The sequence below is a fragment of the Babylonia areolata genome, chromosome 3, assembly GCF_041734735.1.
Source record: "Babylonia areolata isolate BAREFJ2019XMU chromosome 3, ASM4173473v1, whole genome shotgun sequence".
NCBI classification, from domain to species: Eukaryota; Metazoa; Mollusca; class Gastropoda; order Neogastropoda; family Buccinidae; genus Babylonia; species Babylonia areolata.
In genome coordinates this window covers 64,154,141-64,176,445 of record NC_134878.1, presented here as the reverse complement: position 1 = coordinate 64,176,445, position 22,305 = coordinate 64,154,141, and the positions used below count along the sequence as shown (strand labels likewise).

The following is a 22,305-nucleotide window of genomic DNA, read 5'->3' as shown; positions in this document are numbered from 1 at the left end:
CATAAACCACCGTACGCTGACGTGAGTTACAGGTATTTTAACGCGCGTATTTTGATCTTCTGCGTGCGTGTACACACAAAGAGAGTTCAGGCACTGAACGTCTGTTGACCTGGGAGATTGGAGAAAAAACATCTCCCCCCCTCCTTGACCCGTGGGGCGCGACAGGGATCGAACCGAGGACACTCAGGCCAGACTTCACCGCTCTGACCACTTGACCACCACACTTTTGACTGGCGAAAAAGTAGTTGACGGTGGAGGGAGGAGAGTATGTCTGGTTAACGGGGGGCCGGGTGGAGGGGGGGGAGGGGTGTGAAGGAGAGGGGGAAGGGAGGGATGTATATAGAGAGAGGGGAGAGAGAGGAGGGAGGGATAGAGAGAGAGACAGTACCGTACGAAGTGACCATCAAAGTGATGAAGCCACTTACGCACCGCCAGTTTGATCTTGCAGCGTGGAGTGTACGTACACTACACAGCACTGACGTGCTCAAGACCCCCTCCCCCCCCACCCCCCAGCCCTCACCCCCCCTTTCGATTTCTTGTCAGTTAGCAGCAGCACTGAAGGAGCTGGGGGCAGAAGGAGAGGGGGGGCGGGGAGGGGAGAGAAAGAGGGGGGGTGAAAAGAGAGGGAAGGGGGTGAAAAGACAGAGAGAGAGAGAGAGAGAGAGAGAGAGGGGGGGGGGGGGGGGGTGAAAAGAGAGGCGAAATTGCTTGCTTTATTTCATTTTATTTTATATTCATCCCCACCCCCCCATTTAAAAAAAAATTTTTTTTTGAATATCGGGAGAGAGGGTAGACTGCACAAACAGTTTTTGTTTCTCTCTGTGTGTCTGTCTCTGTCTCTGTGTGTCTGTCTCCGTGTGTCTGTCTCTGTCTCTGTGTGTCTGTCTCTGTCTCTGTGTGTCTGTCTCTGTCTCTGTGTGTCTGTCTCTGTCTCCGTGTGTCTGTCTCTGTCTCTGTGTGTCTGTCTCTGTCTCCGTGTGTCTGTCTCTGTGTGTCTGTCTCTGTCTCTGTGTGTCTGTCTCTGTCTCCGTGTGTCTGTCTCTGTCTCTGTGTGTCTGTCTCTGTCTCCGTGTGTCTGTCTCTGTGTCTGTGTGTCTGTCTGTGTCTCTGTCTCTGTGTGTCTGTCTCTGTCTCCGTGTGTCTGTCTCTGTCTCTGTGTGTCTGTCTCTGTCTCCGTGTGTCTGTCTCTGTCTCTGTGTGTCTGTCTCTGTCTCTGTGTCTCTGTCTCTGTGTGTCTGTCTCTGTCTCTGTGTGTCTGTCTCTGTCTCTGTGTGTCTGTCTCTGTCTCCGTGTGTCTGTCTCTGTCTCCGTGTGTCTGTCTCTGTCTCTGTGTGTCTGTCTCTGTCTCTGTCTCTGTGTGTCTGTCTCTGTCTCTGTGTGTCTGTCTCTGTCTCTGTGTGTCTGTCTCTGTCTCTGTGTGTCTGTCTCTGTCTCCGTGTGTCTGTCTCTGTCTCCGTATGTCTGTCTCTGTCTCTGTGTGTCTGTCTCTGTCTCTGTGTGTCTGTCTCTGTGTCCGTGTGTCTGTCTCTGTCTCTGTGTGTCTGTCTCTGTCTCCGTGTGTCTGTCTCTGTCTCTGTGTGTCTGTCTCTGTCTCTGTGTGTCTGTCTCTGTCTCTGTGTGTCTGTCTCTGTCTCCGTGTGTCTGTGTTGTTGTTGTAGCTCCCCCTGCCCATCCTCTCTGTCTCTGTGTCTGCGGGAAACGACAAAGCTTGTGTTGTAGAAGGAGGGAGACGTACAAAAACGCAGATGCACATTGTTGAAATTGAAGACTAAAATCTTTCTCTTGCAGAATGTAAACTCTGTTTCAACGCTGTCTATCTTTTTAGAACATTAACTCTATCCCTTGTAGAATGAAATCGTAATTTGCCTCTTGTAGAAAATTCTACTTGATTCATGGCCTTGTAAATTATAAACTATCAACCCGTTGTAAAATATGAAATCTATTTATCGCTCCCGTGGAATCAACTCTATCCCTTGTGCAATATTAACTCTGTCTGTCCCCTTACCACTGTTGCAGACTAGCGCCGCAACCGTGTTGTACCAGTTGTATCCCTTGTAGAATATTAACTCTGTCCTTCCATTGTAGAATATTAACTCTATTACTTAGATTATAATTATTAACCCTATCTAGTCCTTGTATTATATCAAGTCTGCCACTTTTATAACAGTAAAGAGGAGTAACTCTCTCCATTTACACGGTACACAACTTCAAGTCAATGCTGTTTGTGCGATCGATTCGGCTAGCTCACAGAAGATACATTGGAACAAAACCAGACACTTTCAGTTTACACACACACACACACACACACACACACACACACAACAACAACAACAACAACAACAACCGGAAGTTCCGGTCATGTGCACACACCGATCGTTTGATATGTTCGCACACAGCAGCACTAACTTTTATAATAATCACATCAACCCTGTGTATCCTTCTTTGACCGTTAACTCTATCCATTATCGCCCTTGCCGCTGTTGCAGATGAGCGCCGCAACAGTGTTGCAGCAGTCGCCCACGCCCACCTCGCAACGACATAATGACGTGAGGCGCCGCAGCAAGAACAACAACAACAGCGGCAGCCGAGGCGGCATGCCTCAGGGTCAAGGTCAGCTGCAGCAGCGTCAGGGTCAAGGTCAAGGCCAGGTCCAGGAGCCGCCGTCTGACTCCCCGCCCTCCTCCCCCTCCCAGCCCGTGGGGGGCGTGGCGCGCGGCTGCTGCTTCTGCTGGTGAGTCGTCGTCGTCGTTGTCATCATCATCATCGTCGTCGTCGTCGTCGTCGTAGTAGTAGTCTTCACCGTCATCATCATGATCATCATCATTGTCATCGTCCTCGTCGTCGTCGTCGTTGTCATCATCATCATCATCATCATCGTCGTCGTCGTCGTTGTCATCATCATCATCGTCGTCGTCGTCGTAGTAGTAGTCTTCACCGTCATCATCATGATCATCATCATCATTGTCATTGTGGCATCGTACTGAAACTGAAACTGTCATCGTCCTCATCGTTGTCGTCGTTGTTGTCGTCATCATCATCATCATCATAATCGTCGTCGTCGTCTTTGTCGTAGTAGTAGTAGTCATCGTCATCATCATCATCATCATCGTTATTTCATCGTTGTGGTTGTCATTATCATCATCTTAGTCTTGCTTGTAGTTTTTCCTGCTGTTGTCTTCTTCTCCTTCCCTCCTCCTCTTCCTCCTCCTCCTTCTTCATCATCTTCTGCTTACACCTAGTAAACATTGAAGTCTTCATAGACCACTGCCCAACGCTCTGTCACCGTATCTCATAGATTGACGAAAGCTTTCAGTTGGGCCAACAGCAAAGTGAGAGCTGTATGACTAATATCTGTCTATCTGTCTGTCTATCTATCTGTCTATCTATCTATCTGTGTTTCTCCTTTGCAATGGGAAGTCATTCGCAGCTTAGCCTTTTATGAAGGACTATGACTCTCAAACCAGGAGGCAAGATTGCACTGGCTCTTAGCGCTGCAGCCTTGCTGGCTAGTTGGCCTTTGGGAACCATCCCTGCGCCGACTGTCCTAAAACCCTCCTGGCCGAGAGAGTAGTTGGAATGTAACTTGGGCAAGACACTCTCCACCTATAATCAAATTCTTGCCCAGATAGTCGGGACAGCAGTTGCCTCCTCTGCTGTTCTGATGGTCATAGACGGACACGACTCTTTTACTTCCCAATCAGAAAGAAAAAGCCGTAGCAGCGGTGACGGCCTCCAGTCTTGCCAGACAGTGACGTTGCCAGGCGCCTTGAGGGGGAGTCGAAGAGGACCTTCAGACTGAAAGTCCAACGCTTTGACCACAGGGTTGCTAGCCCCGGAAACGGAGTATGGCTGCCTACATGGCGGGGTAAAAACGGTCGTCCACGTAAAAGCCCACTATTGCACATACGAGTGAACGTGGGAGTTGCAGCCCACGAACGTAGAAGAAGAAGAAGAAGACCACTGGGCTGTTGTGCCCCAACCTGTTCTGTCCAGTCAGTGAGGTTGATCGGTGCAGGTCCCACGGCCCATGTCCAGTCAGTGAGGCTGATCGGTGCAGGTCCCACGGCCCATGTCCAGTTTGGTCCACTCCTTGATCGTGCCGCCAGCCTCACTGGTCTCTTGAGGGGTTTGACTGTCACGTTTCGCATGTTCAGCCTCTCTATCTCTGTCTGTGTCTGTGCCTCTTTCTCTGTCTGTGTCTCTTTCTCTGTCTCACTCTCAAACACACACACACACACACACACACACACACACACACACACACACACACTCACTCACTCACTCACACACACACACACACACACACACACACACACACAGACACACACACACACACTCACTCACTCACTCACACACAAATGCACACTCACTCTCTCTCTCTCTCTCTCTCACACACACTATTTCTCTTACACACACACACACGACACCCCCACCCCCCCACCACACATACACACACACCCACACACACACCCTCCCCCCTCGCCCCCCCCCCCCCCACACACACACTATTTCTCTTACACACACACACACGACACCCCCACCCCCCCACCACACATACACACACACCTACACACACACCCTCCCCCCCCCGCCCCCCTCCCCCCCACACACACACACTATTTCTCTTACACACACACACACACGACACACACACCCCCCCACCACACATACACACACACCTACACACACCCCCTCCCCCCCCGCCCCCCCCCCCCACACACACTATTTCTCTTACACACACACACACGACACCCCCACCCCCCCACCACACATACACACACACCTACACACACCCCCTCCCCCCCCCCCACACACACACACACTATTTCTCTTACACACACACATACGACACCCCCACCCCCCCACCACACATACACACACACCTACACACACACCCTCCCCCCCCGCCCCCCCCCCCCCCCCCACACACACACTATTTCTCTTACACACACACACACACGACACCCCCACCCCCCCACCACACATACACACACACCTACACACACCCCCCTCCCCCCCCGGCCCCCCCCCCCCCACACACACACACTATTTCTCTTACACACACACACACGACACCCCCACCCCCCCCCCACCACACATACACACACACCTACACACACCCCCTCCCCCCCCCCACACACACTATTTCTCTTACACACACACACACGACACCCCCACCCCCCCACCACACATACACACACACCTACACACACCCCCTCCCCCCCCCCCCCACACACACACAAAGAGAAGGGTTAATGAAAGGAAAGAGGCAGGCAGACAGACCGAACAGACAGGCATACGTGCAGACATCCTTTAATTAGTGGTCAGGGGGTAGTGGGGGGGGGGGGGGAGGGGGGGGGGAGGATTGAGGAATCGGCTTAGGTCTGACATAAAAGGGATTCGCTGTCTGTCTTACTCTCTCTCTCTGTGTTCTGTATCTGTGTGTCTGTGTCTGTGTCTGTTGGTGTGCCTCCCTCTCTCTCTCTCTCTGTGATTATTTGTGGGGATGGTGGTAGGGTTGAGATACAGATGATGAGGTCGGGGATGCATGTGTGTGTGTGTGTGTGTGTGTGTGTGTGTGTGTGTGTTGTGTGTGTGTGTGTGTGTGTGTGTGTGTGTGTGTGTGTGTGTTGTGCGGGTTATGTGTGTGTGTGTGTGTGTGTTGTGCGGGTTATGTGTGTGTGTGTGTGTGTGTGTGTGCGCGCGCGTGTGTGTATTGTGCGGGTGTGTGTGTGTGTGTGTGTTGTGCGGGTTGTGTGTGTGTGTGTGTGTGTGTGCGCGCGCGTGTGTGTATTGTGCGGGTGTGTGTGTGTGTGTGTGTGTTGTGCGGGTTGTGTGTGTGTGTGTGTGTGTGTGTTGTGCGGGTTATGTGTGTGTGTGTGTGTGTTGTGCGGGTTGTGTGTGTGTGTGTGTGTGTGTTGTGCGGTGTGTGTGTGTGTGTGTGTGTGTGTGTGCGCGCGCGTGTGTGTATTGTGCGGGTGCGTGTGTGTGTGTGTGTTGTGCGGGTTATGTGTGTGTGTGTGTGTGTGTTGTGCGGGTTATGTGTGTGTGTGTGTGTGTGTGTGTGTTGTGCGGGTTATGTGTGTGTGTGTGTGTGTGTTGTGCGGGTTGTGTGTGTGTGTGTGTGTGTGTGCGCGCGCGTGTGTGTATTGTGCGGGTGTGTGTGTGTGTGTGTGTTGTGCGGGTTATGTGTGTGTGTGTGTGTGTGTTGTGCGGGTTATGTGTGTGTGTGTGTGTGTGTTGTGCGGGTTATGTGTGTGTGTGTGTGTGTTGTGCGGGTTGTGTGTGTGTGTGTGTGTGTGTGTGCGCGCGCGTGTGTGTATTGTGCGGGTGTGTGTGTGTGTGTGTGTGTTGTGCGGGTTGTGTGTGTGTGTGTGTGTGTGTGTGTGTGTGTGGACAGAAAAAAAGGGCAACTAAATAGATAGACCAGACATACAGTCAGACATACAGTCATACAAACAGGCAGACAGACAGACAGTCAGACAGACGTACATACAGACAGACAGACCCAAACAAAATAGGGGACAGTGTAGGGGCGAGGAGACAGTGAGAAGGGGGAAAACAATCTGTATCAGCGCATTTGACGTCATCTGCGCTAATCTGTTTGAAGACTCCCCCACACCCCCGCACCCCACGCATCAAACCTCCCTCCCGTTATTCCCCTTCCCTGTCGTCTTATCCCCACCCCCCCCCCTCCCCCTCACCGCCCTTCCCTGTCAGTTCCCATGCCAGTTTCCTGTCACGTCAGTGTCCAGTTTCCCACACCTGTACACCTGACCACCCTGGTTCTGTTTCTCACACCTGTACACCTGACCACCCTGGTTCTGTTTCTCACACCTTTACACCTGACCACCCTGGTTCTGTTTCCCACACCTGTACACCTGACCACCCTGGTTCTGTTTCTCACACCTTTACACCTGACCACCCTGGTTCTGTTTCCCACACCTGTACACCTGACCACCCTGGTTCTGTTTCCCACACCTGTACACCTGACCACCCTGGTTCTGTTTCCCACACCTGTACACCTGACCACCCTGGTTCTGTTTCTCACACCTTTACACCTGACCACCCTGGTTCTGTTTCTCACACCTGTACACCTGACCACCCTGGTTCTGTTTCTCACACCTGTACACCTGACCACCCTGGTTCTGTTTCTCACACCTGTACACCTGACCACCCTGGTTCTGTTTCCCACACCTGTACACCTGACCACCCTGGTTCTGTTTCCCACACCTGTACACCTGACCACCCTGGTTCTGTTTCCCACACCTGTACACCTGACCACCCTGGTTCTGTTTCCCACACCTGTACACCTGACCACCCTGGTTCTGTTTCCCACACCTGTACACCTGACCACCCTGGTTCTGTTTCTCACACCTGTACACCTGACCACCCTGGTTCTGTTTCTCACACCTGTACACCTGACCACCCTGGTTCTGTTTCTCACACCTTTACACCTGACCACCCTGGTTCTGTTTCTCACACCTGTACACCTGACCACCCTGGTTCTGTTTCTCACACCTGTACACCTGACCACCCTGGTTCTGTTTCCCACACCTGTACACCTGACCACCCTGGTTCTGTTTCTCACACCTGTACACCTGACCACCCTGGTTCTGTTTCCCACACCTGTACACCTGACCACCCTGGTTCTGTTTCTCACACCTGTACACCTGACCACCCTGGTTCTGTTTCTCACACCTGTACACCTGACCACCCTGGTTCTGTTTCCCACACCTGTACACCTGACCACCCTGGTTCTGTTTCCCACACCTGTACACCTGACCACCCTGGTTCTGTTTCCCACACCTGTACACCTGACCACCCTGGTTCTGTTTCTCACACCTTTACACCTGACCACCCTGGTTCTGTTTCTCACACCTGTACACCTGACCACCCTGGTTCTGTTTCTCACACCTGTACACCTGACCACCCTGGTTCTGTTTCCCACACCTTTACACCTGACCACCCTGGTTCTGTTTCTCACACCTGTACACCTGACCACCCTGGTTCTGTTTCCCACACCTTTACACCTGACCACCCTGGTTCTGTTTCCCACACCTTTACACCTGACCACCCTGGTTCTGTTTCCCACACCTTTACACCTGACCACCCTGGTTCTGTTTCCCACACCTGTACACCTGACCACCCTGGTTCTGTTTCCCACACCTGTACACCTGACCACCCTGGTTCTGTTTCTCACACCTGTACACCTGACCACCCTGGTTCTGTTTCCCACACCTGTACACCTGACCACCCTGGTTCTGTTTCCCACACCTGTACACCTGACCACCCTGGTTCTGTTTCCCACACCTGTACACCTGACCACCCTGGTTCTGTTTCCCACACCTGTACACCTGACCACCCTGGTTCTGTTTCCCACACCTGTACACCTGACTACCCTGGTTCTGGTTCAGGCACCACTGTTAGGGCTTGTTTCCTTTTTTTGGGGGGGGGGGGAGGGGTGGACACACCACACCACGCACACACACACAAGCGCACGCACGCACACACACAACACCACACACACACACAGAAGGAGATACAGAGAGAGAATGTGTTTATGTGTGCGTCTGCGTTAAGTTCATTTGAGTTCAGTTTCTCAAGGAGGCGTCACAGCGTTCGGACAAATCCATGCACGCTTCACCACATCTGCTAAGCAGATGCCTGACCAGCGGCGTAACCCAACGCATTTAGTCAGGCCTTGAGGGAAAAAGAAAAAAAAAAGAAAAAAAAAGAAGCATATGAACAGATAAGTCATCAAATTGATGAATTAATAAATAAATTTGAATCAATAAGCAAATGAATCTAAAGATAGAATAAAATGAAAAATGAAATGAAATGAAGGAAGCAGATAGGATAAAGAAGTGAAATGAAACGTAAACACAGTAAGACAGAGACAGAGCGGGAGAGAAAACGACAGAGAGAGTGGGGCGGGGCTGGGGAGGGGTGGGGGGGGGGGTAGGGGCGTGGGGGACAGACAGAGACATACACAGAGAGACTAGACAGAAAGAGACATGAGAGGAAAAAGAGAGAGGGGGAGAGAGAGAGAAGGTGAGAGAGAGGGATAGACAGAGAGAGAGGGAGAGAGGGGGAGAGGGAGAGTGGGGGGGAGAGAGAGAGGGGGGAGAGACAGATAGAGAAAGAGAGGGAGAGATAGGGGGGGAGGGAGAGAGAGGGAGAGGGGGAGAGAGAGAGGGGGAGAGAGAAAGAGAGAGGGGGAGAGAGAGAAAGAGAGGGAGAGAGAGAGAGAGGGAGGGAGAGACAGAGAGGGGAGAGAGGGGGGGGAGAGAGAGTGAGAAGGAGAGGGAGAGATAGAGAGAGGGGGAGAGAGAGAGGGGGGGAGAGAGAGAGAGAGAGGGGGAGAGAGACAGAGAAAAAGAGGGAGAGAGAGGAGAGAGAGACAACGCTTTGACACTTGAATGTCATTGGCCATGATGTCCTTACGGCATGGGTGAATGCATCAACATACTTTCATTATATAACAAACCATTATAATAAACCAATGAAATGGTGAAAACAGATAGAGAGACAGAGACAGACAGAGAGAGAGAAATTCGTGCTGACACTAAGAAGAGAGAGAGAGAGAGAGAGAGAGAGAAATTCGTGCTGACTTAACACCCTTATTAAAGAGAGAGAGGAGGGAAATTCATGCTGACTAAACACCTTTACTAAGAAGAGAGAGAGAGAGAGAGAGAGAGAGAGAGAGAGAGAAGAATAACAATTGAATCTTTGTACATACTGCGCACAGATCCGCCTGCGGTATTTACATGGTTAATCATCTTAATGGCACGTTTTTGTAAAGAGCAAAGTGGCTTTAATGTAGAAGGAGGACATTTACCCCAAATAATCGAGCAATAGCTGAGACGAGATTGGATATAGGCAAAGTAAAACATACGTCTAGAATGATTATCAAGAAAGTGTTTGATCTGTGACAATTGGAATACACAAGAAGAAGAAGAAGAAGAAGAATTAATATCTTAAAGAATTGTTGTCTGTTACTATCGTTGTCAACCTCCACCCGGGCCATATCAGGTCAAAGATGAAAAAAACAACAACAAAAAACAAAAACTGTAAATATCGATCCCGTATAGCAAAAAACAAAAAAGACACCCCCCCCTCCCCCAATAAAAGAGAGACACTGCGAGAGAGAGAGAGAGGGGAGGGGGGAGGAAGAAGAAGAAGTAGAAGAAGAAAAAGAAGAAGAAGAAAAAAGAAAAAGAAAAAAAAACTTTCTTAATTTTGTGGCTCACACGAAAATACACGCATTTGAACACAAGACTCATAGCCTCGAGAGGCATTGACAGTCTCTGAGCGACAGACAATTCGCTTTCAATAAATCCTGTGTGCATCATTGCAGAAACGGGCAAGGAGGAAAAGAAAGGAGAGAGAGAGAGAGAGAGAGAGAGAGAGAGAGAGAGAGATCCAAATCGATCTCCTCTTTCCGCTCTGATCGCATTACACGCTCAGGGCTAGTTCCCCGGGACCCATTACAGAACTCTTTCCGCAACCTGTCAGCTTTTGCGGTTTTACCCACAGCGATGCTTAACTCCGCTTAGGTGGTGGCTATAATCCCCGGCATGGAATTGTCTGTCCGCCTGCTTCTCTGCATGTCTGATTCTCTGTCTGTATGTCTGGTTCTCTGTCTGTATGCCTGGTTCTCTGTCTGTATGCCTGCTTCTCTGTATGCCTGCTTCTCTGTCTGTATGCCTGGTTCTCTGTCTGCATGTCTGGTTCTCTGTCTGTATGCCTGGTTCTCTGTCTGTATGCCTGCTTCTCTGTATGCCTGGTTCTCTGTCTGTATGCCTGGTTCTCTGTCTATGCCTGGTTCTCTGTCTGCATGTCTGGTTCTCTGTCTGTATGTCTGGTTCTCTGTCTGTCTGGTTCTCTGTCTGTATGCCTGGTTCTCTGTATGCCTGGTTCTCTGTCTGTATGCCTGGTTCTCTGTCTGTATGCCTGGTTCTCTGTCTGTATGCCTGGTTCTCTGTCTGCCGTGCCTGTCCATATAGACCGCTGGAAAGTTCCGCGGCCATCTTGGATCTTGCGCATGCGCGTTTAACTTTTACTGGAACTCTCGAGCAGTGCCAAAGGAGATCTACACAGCCAAAAGCGGCAAACATGTACTGTCTCCCCTCCCCCACCCCTCCCCATTTCTTCAGTTGATAACCTCTTTTGCTACAACCAGACTCTGTATAATGAAATGCCATTGTATGCACATAAAAAAAGAAAGAAAAAGAAGAAAAATTGTGAAGCAGAAAGTAGAAAAAAAAGAAGCCTGTTGTTTTGCACGTTCTACCTCTCTCGGTCGCCTTTGTTGCTCGCAACTTTGGAGAGCCAATCAACTTCAAGAGCGCAGAGCTTGTGACGCGCCTCTATAAGTTATGTAAGCACGGAACTCTCCAGCAGTTTGTTGACACCCCTACCCTCCTGCCCCCCCCCCCCCCCCCCCCCCCCCCCTTCCTTTTCTTTTTGATGATGACACGATACATTGATAGACTTTAAATTTTTTTTGGAAATTAATATATTCTGATGTGTGGTTCGTCCGTCGGGATCGACGAGGACCATCTAGTCATCCTGGGGGTGGGTGGGTTGGGCTCTGGGGGTGGGTGGGTTGGGCTCTGTGGGTGCGCAGATGACTGGTCAGGCCAGTCCGCGCCCGGAAGGTTCTAACGCGCCCTTGTGGACAGCTGAACGCCACTTCGGTCTGTCCATTGCATTCAGCTTCCATGTGTCGTGGCTGATGTTGAAGGCCTTCAGAGAAGCTTTCAGAGTGTCTTTGAAGCGCTTCTTTTGGCCTCCATGGGAGCGCTTGCCATGTTGGAGTTCGCCGTACAGCAGTTTCTTGGGGAGCCGGTGGTCTGGCATGCGAACTACATGGCCTGCCCAGCGCAGCTGGGCCTGCATCAAGATGGTGTAGATGCTGGGCAAGTTTGCACGAGTGAGCACCTCTGTGTCAGGGATCTTCTCTTGCCACTTTATGCCGAGAAGTTTTCTGAGGCTGGTGGTGTGGAAGTGGTTCAGCTTTTTGGCGTGGCGTTTGTAGACCGATCATGATTCACATCCGTAGAGCAGTGTGGTGAGAATTATGGCCTTGTATACTTTGAGCTTCGTCTCCAGGGTGATGCCTCTCCTGTTCCAAACGTTCTTATGGAGTCTGCCGAAGGCAGCGCTGGCTTTGGCGAGTCTGGCATTCACCTCGTCGTCGATGACAACTGTGCGAGAGAGTGTACTGCCCTGGTATGTGAACTTGTCCACCGCGTTCAGTCTGATAACAATGTATCTAAAGGTGGGGAGAGATGTGATATCCATACATAGAAAGTGAAAGTATAATCATAATGATTTACGCCCCTTGATATGTGCGCATGCTGATAATGGTCGAACGACATGAAGATTGGCAGAGCAGTACAGTTTTGTTTCAGAACCCTTTCTGTTGTCTCGTGAAGTTTGTTGGCGTGCCACGCATCAGATAAGACATCAGAGGCGGAAGGGGAGGGCTGGGCCCCGCCTTTCAGTGCCGAGCTGTGGACAGGAGAGCCGGACGGATATGAGTTCACTGCCGTAGTTGGCTGTGACACAATTTTTTTTTCTCCGCTCTCCTTCTCCTCTCTCTCTTGTCCTTCCATGTTCTCTCCCCTTTGATGATAATGACGGTAATGATGACGGTCATGTCGTGAAAACTTCTTCATCTTCTTCTTCGTTCGTGGGCTGCAGCTCCCATGTTCACTCGTATATGTACACGAGTGGGCTTTTATGTGCATGACCGTTTTTACCCCGCCATGTAGGCAGCCATACTCCGTTTTGGGGGGTGTCGTGAAAACAAAAAACAAGGATTCAACCGTTCCCAAATTAGAAACAGATCGCATTGCATTTGTAAAAAAAACAAAAAAACAACAATTAAAAACACTTCCAGGAAAGAGGGGAAAAGGAAAGAAAACAATGTAAGAACACAGCGACACAGCGAATCGTCCCCCCCCAGTAAAAAGGGCACTTCCTTGAATGCCTTTTTGCACACATCCAAGTTAGTTGGGCAGAGTCGATAGAGAGATACCCTTGTGCAAGACGCAGTGTAAGCGTTTTCTGTTGTTGTTGTTTTTCCTCCAGCTTTTTGAGTTTGCTTCCAATCGTTCAGAATGCGTCGTGTGCTGATTTCAAAGTGTTTAGCGTGTTGTGAATGCTGGGATGACTGATTTGCAATTTTGATATTAACATACGTATCTGCCTTCCTGCCTGCCTGCGTGCGTGCATGCGTGTGTGTGTGTGTGTGTGTGTGTGTGTGTGTGTGTGTGTGTGTGTGTGTGTATGTGTGTGTGAGTGTGTGTGCGCACGTGCGTTTGCGTTTGTGTGTCTTTCTCTCTCCCCGTTTCTGTCTGTCATCGTATTCCGTGAATCCTCGCTCCATCTTGTCAGTATGACGACGTTTCCACTGAGCCAGACGTCAATGGGCGGAGAGACAGAGACAGACAGACAGACAGACAGACAGACGGGGCGAGAGAGTGTGTGTGTGTGTTGTGTGTATTTCTGCGTGTGCGTGCGTAAGTCTGTGTGTGTGTGTGTGTGTGTGTAGGCGGACTGAAGACATGATCTGTTGATAATAAAACTGAAAAACCCCAACCCTCGCAAATTTGTGAAAGAACTGAAAAAGCTGATAATTACAGTAATGACAATTCTCTCTGTCTCTGTCTGTCTCTGTCGGTCTGTCGGTCTGTCTGTCTGTCTGTCTGTCTCTGTCTCTGTCTCTCGGTAATCGCTTATATACCCTTCTCCACACTCCATACCCTTCTCCACACTCCCAATATATATATATGTGCCCATGTCAAAATTGCATTTAACATTCATTCATTCATTATGTCTGTCTGTCTGGACGCCCCCTCTCTCTCTCGTTCGCTCTTTCCCTGTCTCAGCTGTCTCTGTCTCTGTCTCTCCGTTAATCCTTCCCACAATCTACGACTCATGTTTTCCTGCCCCTGTCTCTACTGTTGACACTTCTTTCATTCCGTGTTGGTCTGTGTGTCTCTGTGTCTCTCTCTGTTTTTCTCTCTCTGTGTCTCTCTGTGTCTCTCTGTGTGTCTCTCTCTGTGTCTCTCTGTGTCTTTCTGTGTCTCTCTCTGTGTCTCTCTGTGTCTCTCTCTGTGTGTCTCTTTGTGTCTCTCTCTGTGTCTCTGTCTCTCTGTGTCTCTCTGCGTGTCTCTCTCTTTGTCTCTCTGTGTCACTGTCTCCGTCTCTGTCTTTGTCTCTGTCTGTGTGTGTGTGTGTCTCTCTCTGTCTCTCTTTCTCTGTGTCTCTGTGTGTATCTCTCTTCCTCTCTCCCTCTCTCTCTCTCTCTGTGTCTCTCTCTGTGTCTCTCTGTCTCTCTCTCTCTCTGTGTCTCTCTCTGTGTCTCTCTGTGTCTCTCTCTGTGTCTCTCTCTCACCCACTCCTCTTTTATTCCACCCTTTTCCTTTCTGTGTGTCTGTCTGTGTTCGTCCATCCGTCTATCTCTGTCTCTTTTTCTGTCCATATTTCTCTCTCTCTGTTTGTATGTCTGTATGTAGTCTGTCTGCTAATGATATATATATATATATTACACATCCATCCATACACACACAGAGACATACATACACACACATACATGCAAACACACAGAGAGAATGTGTGTGTGTGTGTGTGTGTGTGAGAGAGAGAGAGATCTCTGTCTCTCTCTGTCTCTCTCTTTCTCACTCTATCACTCCCACCCCTGTGTGTCCCCCCCTCTCTTCTTTCTCTCTTCTCTTCTCTCGCCCCCAACCCCTCACCCCCCTCTCTCTCGCCCCTCCACCCCTTCTCTCCGATCTCTCCCCCCTCTCATTCGTCTCAGTCTCGGTCTCTGTTTATCTATCTGTCTGTCTCTCTGTCTATCTCTCACTATATAGCTTCTCTCTCTCTCTCTCTCTCTCTCTCTCTCTCTCTCTCTCTCTCTCTCTCTCTCTCTCTCTCCTTTACCAGTTATGTCGCGAATGGAGATAGAGGAAAGGAGGGAGTTGAGAGTGAGAGGGGAGAGAGAGAAAGAGAGAGAGAGAGAGGGAGGAAGAGAGAGGGAGGAAGAGAGAGAGAGAGAGGGAGGAAGAGAGAGAGGGAGAAAGAGAGAGAGAGAGGGAGGAAGAGAGAGAGAGAGAGGGGGAAAGAGAGAGGGAGAGAGGGAGGAAGAGAGAGAGAGGGAGGAAGAGAGAGAGAGGGAGGAAGAGAGAGAGAGAGAGAAAGAGACAAGACAAGACACGACAAGACAAAATCTTTATTAGAGAGAGAGAGAGAGAGAGGGAGGAAGAGAGAAAGAGAGAGAGGGAGGAAGAGAGAGAGAGAGAGAGAGAGAGGAACGCAGCACACAGGAGAGAGGGTAGGTTGGGGAGGGGTAGGGGGGTGGTGAGGGAGAGGAACGCTGGAAGCCGTTTGGCTGGTTGCTATGGCAACGATGACGGATCGATACTCTCCAAGCCCAAGAGGACATGCGCGTGGTGATGGGGGAGTAGACTCCCCCGATGCCTTTTGTCTCCACAGAGAGGAGGAGGGAGGGGGTGGGCGGTGGGGGTGGGGGGAGGAGGGGCAAAGTGAGGTTGTCTCCTCATTTCTTTTTGCTTTATGCACTTTGGGTTGATTCACCAGTGTGTGTGTGTGTGTGTGTTGTGTTGTGTTGTGCTGTGTTGCAGTGTGTTGTGTGTATACGGACCCGTTTATATCTATATTATCTATTTATCTATCTGTATCTTTCTTTTCGGTCCGTGTTGTGTGTACAGGGACCCGTTTATATCTATATTATCTATTTATCTATCTGTATCTTTCTTTTTGGTGTCATATACTGTACCATGTCAAACTGATGCAAACTAGGCCTATGGTTTGCTCTGTTTGGCCAAATTTCGCGCGGCTAACGGTGAAAAGACGCCCCTCTTAGTCTGGCCCGCTCTTAGCCAATCAAACGCCTCTAACAGCTATAAGCGCTGAATCATTCCTTTGGCCAAGGCTCTCCACGCCATCTTGTCAGGTTTTCGCTCTGTCTCGTCTAACGCTTTTTTTGGCTATTAAGCGTTTTCATTTGGCCTTATTTTGTTGTATGCGGCTTGCATGTGTATTGTGCTTACATTCTGTGTACTCGTTTCGACTCGGCCCCCTCGATTTCTTCGTATTTTCTACCTCTGAGTCGATCCTGTCTTTCCTTTCTCTGTTGGGGTTCGTATTGTTCGCTGGGTGCTTACGCGCGGTACCATGCCTCGTTTGCCATCCTACGCAGGCAGGGATCATGATGCTGGCAGAGATACTCGCCAAGAGACTCTCCCAGGCCCGGAGCTCATGATTTCTCCCGATAGGGACCGCGGCGATGCGTCTGCAGACGCTGATCGCGGAGGGGACGCTCGTCCCGATAAAACGGTCATGAAGGGGACCGGGGGGAAAGGGATTCGAGCGTCACCTCCCGAAGTGTCCCAGCGCGAGGCGGGTGGAAGGGGGAGTAGCACGTCCTCTCTTGGTGGTGGGAACTCGCGGCTGGGTGCGGACTCCCAAGGGGAGGCCGCCCCCCGCCGTTATCCGGGTCCCCACACGGAGACGGCCCTCAGGGGCCCCAGTGCTGTTTCCCCTCCTCCCTCCTCGGTCGACCCCCCTCCCCCACCTCCTCCTGGGGGAGAAAAACAGTTGGTTCCGGGGGGGGACCTCCACTTAGCCCACCCCGGGCCAAGCCACCCCAGTCTCCCCACGGGAGGGGATTCTGGGCGCGTGGCAACCTGCTCTGCAGGTCTCCCCGCTATCCGGCCGGTCTCCCCTGCTGGGGGAGTCCCGCGCGTGTCAGGCGGTTCCGGGCAGTCAGACCGCCGGCCTTTCGGCCTGTCTGACACCCAAGTCGGACCTGACCTCCCTCCGACTTGGCCAGGCTTTTCCCTTCAACGAGGTCAAGGCACCAGTGACCCTTGGGGCTGGGGTCACGGGATGGCTGGTGCCCACGGGTGGTATCCCCCATTCTACCCGTACTGGGGTGCACCTATGGTGCATGCTGGGTTCCCGGGAGGACCAGGGACTAACCCCTGGTCCGCTCCCCACCGGACCCAACCCAGCACAGACCACAGAGTGACACACACAGCCCCGACAAGAGGGATTGACTCTTCGTTGGGCAGGTCGAGCTCCTCGACCAGTGTTAACACTACAGCCTCGAATAGGTCCTCTGTCAGCACGCAGGTGACCGCCACGGTCACTACGGCTTCCTTTTCAGGACCGACGGCAGCTGAGGGACCCCGCTCAGCCCGTGGGAGCCTGCTGGTCCCACCTACCCAGCCCTCGGTCCTAAAAGGAGATGAGTGGGTGTTCGTCCCCTCACAGCAGTCGTGGGTCCCTCTGGCGTCCAGGGACGCTCTCTCTGAGAAGGTGTGGCACCCACCATCCAAAGCATGGTTGGACCTACGGTCCACACACTCCCCACCCTCTTCGGGTGTCAAGGACATAACAGAGGAGACCAGGGTCCCTGCTCGGGATCGCCCCAGCTCATCCCGCTGGGCTGACCACAGCCCACAGGACGCCCCCGTGGGTACATCCACTTGGGATGGCACCCAACAGGGGATGGACTGTGAACAAGAAGGACAGCCCCTGTCTTCGGATGAGGACGAACAAGCAGATGAGCACTCTTCGCCCCCATCCCAGTGCGACAGATGGAGCCCACGCCTCCCTAGGGACCAGCCTGAACCAAACTCGGACTTTGCCGAGCTCGAACTGACCCTCCCCAATAGGGTCACACATGCTGAATCAGTCCCTCAGGCAACTTTGTCACCCTTAACCCTCCTACGGTCAGGTGACTCTAACTCCAGAACCACAAGGCGACTCAGAGTGCCAGAAATGGCTCAGGAGTGGCTTAATAAGCCAGCCCGCACCGTCAGGGGTGCTGCTTCCATCCCTCCTCCAGGCAGGGAGTCACTCTCTGCCCCGGGCGCTTTTGCCCCAGGCAAGTTCCTTAAAGATCCCTCCAAGGGAGGAGTGTGGTCCTGGTACACACAGGACCACCCTGCCTACAGGGAAGCAGAGCCCTCCGCGCAGGACAGGATGTTGGTCTCACAGCGCACCACCTTCCCCACCTCAGCTACTCTTCCCTTTAAGACATTTGCAGAGTGGGACAAACTGGCCCGCCGCTGCCTCCTCGAGGTGTCCACGGCTTATACCTTCTTTGACGCGTTCCTCCACAGAGCCAATGAGCTGTGGGAACGACGTCCAGTTCAGCAGGACACGGAGTCTCCTTCCTCTGGCCTGCCTGACCTCTTCTCAGACCCGAGGTTAAACACTTTTGGCAATCGAGTAGCGTCTGGTCTCACGGCAGCTGCAGACGCAGCTACCAGCCTTCACTTCAATACGGTGCTAGCGCGGCGGGATGCTGTTCTCCGCCTCTCTAACATTCCAGTAGAGGAGAGGGCTGCTCTGCGGTCCATCCCAGCACAGCAGCACTCCCTCTTCGGCCAGTATGCGCCGCATTTTGTCAGCCACAGGGCAGAGACAAACCGGGAGGTGGCCTCATATTTAGCCCAATCCTCCCAGGGGCGCCAGGGTTCTATGCCTTTGAAGAGACCCGCCACCAGGGCTCCTCCATATACCTCGCCTCCTAAGCCAAAGCGGCGTGCTCAGAATCAGCGGCAGAGGAACAAACCACCTCATGGCCGTCCAAGCCGTCCGGCCATGCCCAAGGCCAGAAGGCAGCACCCCCAATGACTGGGCCCCGATTCAGCACCGCCAGTCGTTCAGCCCCTCCAAGTAGGAAACTTGTCCCGGCACGCGCATCAGTGGCGTGCTCTGGGACTCAACGACTGGATAGTGTCGGTGCTAGAGTCGGGGTACATGCTCCCTTGGGTGGGGGACCGCCCCCCTCTAAGATCCACTCCTCCTCCTTATGTGCCCAGCTCGATGGAGCAGGAGAGCGTCTTAGAGAAAGAGATATCGCACCTACTCCTCATAGGGGCGATATCTCAACTCTCGGACCCGGGCCCCGGTTTTTACGGCCGGTTGTTCGTGATTCCAAAAGTCTCCGGAGGGTGGAGACCAGTCCTGGACTTGTCCCCCCTCAACAGTTTCCTCCCCAAGATGAAATTCAAGATGGACACACAGGCACAGATTCGGGAGACCATGCAACAGGGAGATTGGGCGACGTCCATCGATCTGAAAGATGCTTATTTCCATATCCTCATCCACCCGGCATCCCGCCGGTACCTGAGGTTCGTGTGGAGGGACAGAGTGTTCCAGTTCTCTGCCCTCCCATTTGGTCTGTCCCTTGCCCCTTTCCTGTTTACCAAGGTGGTGCGGGAATTGGTGTCAATCGTCCGGTCGGAGTCCATTCGGCTCTGTGTGTACCTGGACGACTGGCTTATTCTGGCCCAGTCACAGGCTCTGTGCCAGAGTCATACAGCCAGACTTCTAGACCTGTGCTCCCAACTGGGCTTCATCACGAACCAGGAGAAATGCGATCTGTCCCCGAGCCAGTCCTTCGACTTCTTAGGGATGAGATTCGACACGCGGTCCATGATAGTCTCTCCGACGCCAGATCGGTGGGACCGTCTGGCAGGCCTCCTCAACCACTTGCGCCATTCCTCCCAAGCAACGGCGCGGACACTTTCTTCCCTCCTGGGCATGATGGAGTCCATGGCACCTCTCATCCCTCTGGGCAGGGTTCTCAAGCGCCCTCTTCAGAGGGCACTCAGGCTACGGTGGTCCCAGAGCACTCAGCCATGGGATACCCGGATATGTCTGGGCGAGTGGTTCCTCGAGGTGACATCAGAGTGGTTAACCACCCCTCTTCTGACACAGGGGGTGCCCATAGCCCCACCTACTCTTCAGGTGGCACTATTCACAGACGCCTCCTCCATGGGCTGGGGAGCCCACATGGACTCTCTCCATGCAGCAGGGACTTGGTCCCCGGAGGAGCGCCTATGCCACATCAATGTTCTGGAACTGGAGGCAGTTCGCAGGGCTCTCCAGCACTTCATAGCGGAGGCCAAAGGCAAGACCATTCGCTTGTTCACGGACAACACAACAGTCGCTTGTTACGTGAACAAAGGGGGCGGAGCGCACTCGGCAGACCTCTCTCTGCGGACCGAGGCTCTCCTCCGTTGGTGCCTCAGCAGGGGCATTGCACTTTCAGCGAGACACATAGCAGGGAAAGACAACATTTTGGCAGATGCTCTCAGCAGGTCCAAGAGTGTCATACACACAGAGTGGACCCTGGACAAGGACACCCTGCAAGGAGTGTGGGAACAGTGGTTCCGGCCGATGGTGGACCTCTTTGCGACAAGGTTCAGCAAGAGACTTCCCACGTACGTCTCTCCAGTCGCCGACCCAGAAGCATGGGCAGTGGACGCTCTCTCTCTAGACTGGAGCAGTCTGATTGCCTACGCGTTTCCTCCCTTTCCAATCCTGTCCAAGGTGATACGGAAAGCCAGGTTGGAACGCCCGCAGATGATCCTCATTGCGCCGAAATGGCCAGCCCAGCCCTGGTTTCCGGTCCTTCAGTCCCTGACACATGTTCCACCACTGGAACTGGAAACCAAACCTCATCTGCTGAGGCAGCCTCGTTCGGGCATTCCTCACTCCAATCCTCAAATGCTCCACCTGCACGCGTGGCTGCTGTGCGGGCGGATCTGTCAGCATCACCATTGAAGTCTTCCACCCCTCGGTCAGCCTCTGTGTCCGCCGCGCTGACCAAGGGGGGTGCCTCCTCCGACCTCCTCTCCATAGTCTCCAAAGCCAGGAGGGAGGGAACAGAGACTTTGTATGACTTTCGATGGAAGAAATGGCTGAGTTGGTGTACAGCTCAGAACATTCCCCCTACTAACCCTACGAGCATGCAGCTGGCCAACTTTTTGGCTCACTGCTCCTCGGTTCTCAACCTGTCTGCTAGTTCCGTGAGAGGGTACAGGTCTGCCATTTGTACCACTATCAAACAGCTAGGTGGTCCCGCTTTTGAAGCTGATTTCCTGCTCAGAGAAGTGGCTAGGGGCGCCTCTCTGAAGGAAGCTAGGAATCCCAGAAGAGTGCCCCTCTGGGACTTGTTCCTGGTGCTGGATTTCATTCGAAAACAGCCCTTTGAGCCATTGGGGACTATTCCTTTTGACCTGCTCACTCTCAAGACCACTTTCCTTCTGTTGCTGGCCACGGGCCGTCGTAGAAGTGAGATTCATGGTCTTAGTGGTCTGCCACAAGATCTAGCATTCCACAGAGATGGTTCCATCACTCTTCGTTTCCTTCCAGAGTTTCTGGCTAAGAACCAAGACCCCGAGGTCCCTTCCCCCTCTCTGAGGGTCAGACCTTTGTCGGATATTCTGGCACAAGATGATGAAGATAGGCATCTCTGCCCCGTTCGGTGCCTCAAATACTATTGCAATAGGTCTCGCCATAGGCGTTCTTCTCAGAGGCGCCTTCTCATCTCCCTCAATGAGAATTACAAGAAAGATATCGCTGCAGGCACCATTTCCCGCTGGGTTTCCCAAGTGATTCGTAGAGCCTACTCTCATGCACACAAGGATCTCAGCTGTCTTAATCCCAGAACACACGAAGTGCGGGCCATAGCTACTTCGGCTGCTTTCCAGCACTCGGTACCACTGCAGCATGTCTTGGAGGCAGCCTTCTGGCGGTCTGAGAATCCCTTCATCAACTTCTACCTCCGGGATTTCCGTATGACCAGGGCTGACGGTTCCAAGGGGATTTCCTTTGTCGCGGCTAACACTGCCGTCTCAGTTTCAAGGGCTCCCCATACGAACCAGTAGGCGTTGCCCTCCTCCATTTGCTTTAAATTCTGCATCAGTTTGACATGGTACAGTATATGACACCAAAAGGAGGAGTTTGTATTATACTCCATGTTTGGTGTTTACATATACTTACCATGTCAAACTCGAATGCCCGCCCGTCCGTCCCCGCGTCTCCGCCGTGGTTCTCATGGGGCATTTTCATTCATGGCCACGGAATGATTCAGCGCTTATAGCTGTTAGAGGCGTTTGATTGGCTAAGAGCGGGCCAGACTAAGAGGGGCGTCTTTTCACCGTTAGCCGCGCGAAATTTGGCCAAACAGAGCAAACCATAGGCCTAGTTTGCATCAGTTTGACATGGTAAGTATATGTAAACACCAAACATGGAGTATAATACAAACTCCTCCTTTCGGTCCGTGTTGTGTGTACAGGGACCCGTTTACTTCTCTATCTGTTGATCAGTCTGTATACAGCCCCTTTCCGGACCCGCATGATCGGAAGAAAAAACAACACCTGGAAAATACAATAACGTAAGGAAATAGTTGAAGCCTGAAATAAACAAACGTCCTTGAACACGAAAACACCCCCAGGTGGGGTT

General features: G+C 52.2%; 1 protein-coding gene across 1 annotated transcript in view; it reads left to right on the top strand.

Annotated features, from left to right (window-relative positions):
- The window catches only part of LOC143280680 (regulator of G-protein signaling 20-like), a 196,918-nt gene that overhangs the window by 92,538 nt on the left and 82,075 nt on the right, over positions 1-22,305 (top strand). Inside the window, exon 2 of the mRNA XM_076585416.1 lies at positions 2,487-2,731. Coding sequence (XP_076441531.1) covers positions 2,487-2,731 — 245 coding nt within the window. The remainder of the gene's footprint in view (positions 1-2,486; positions 2,732-22,305) is intronic.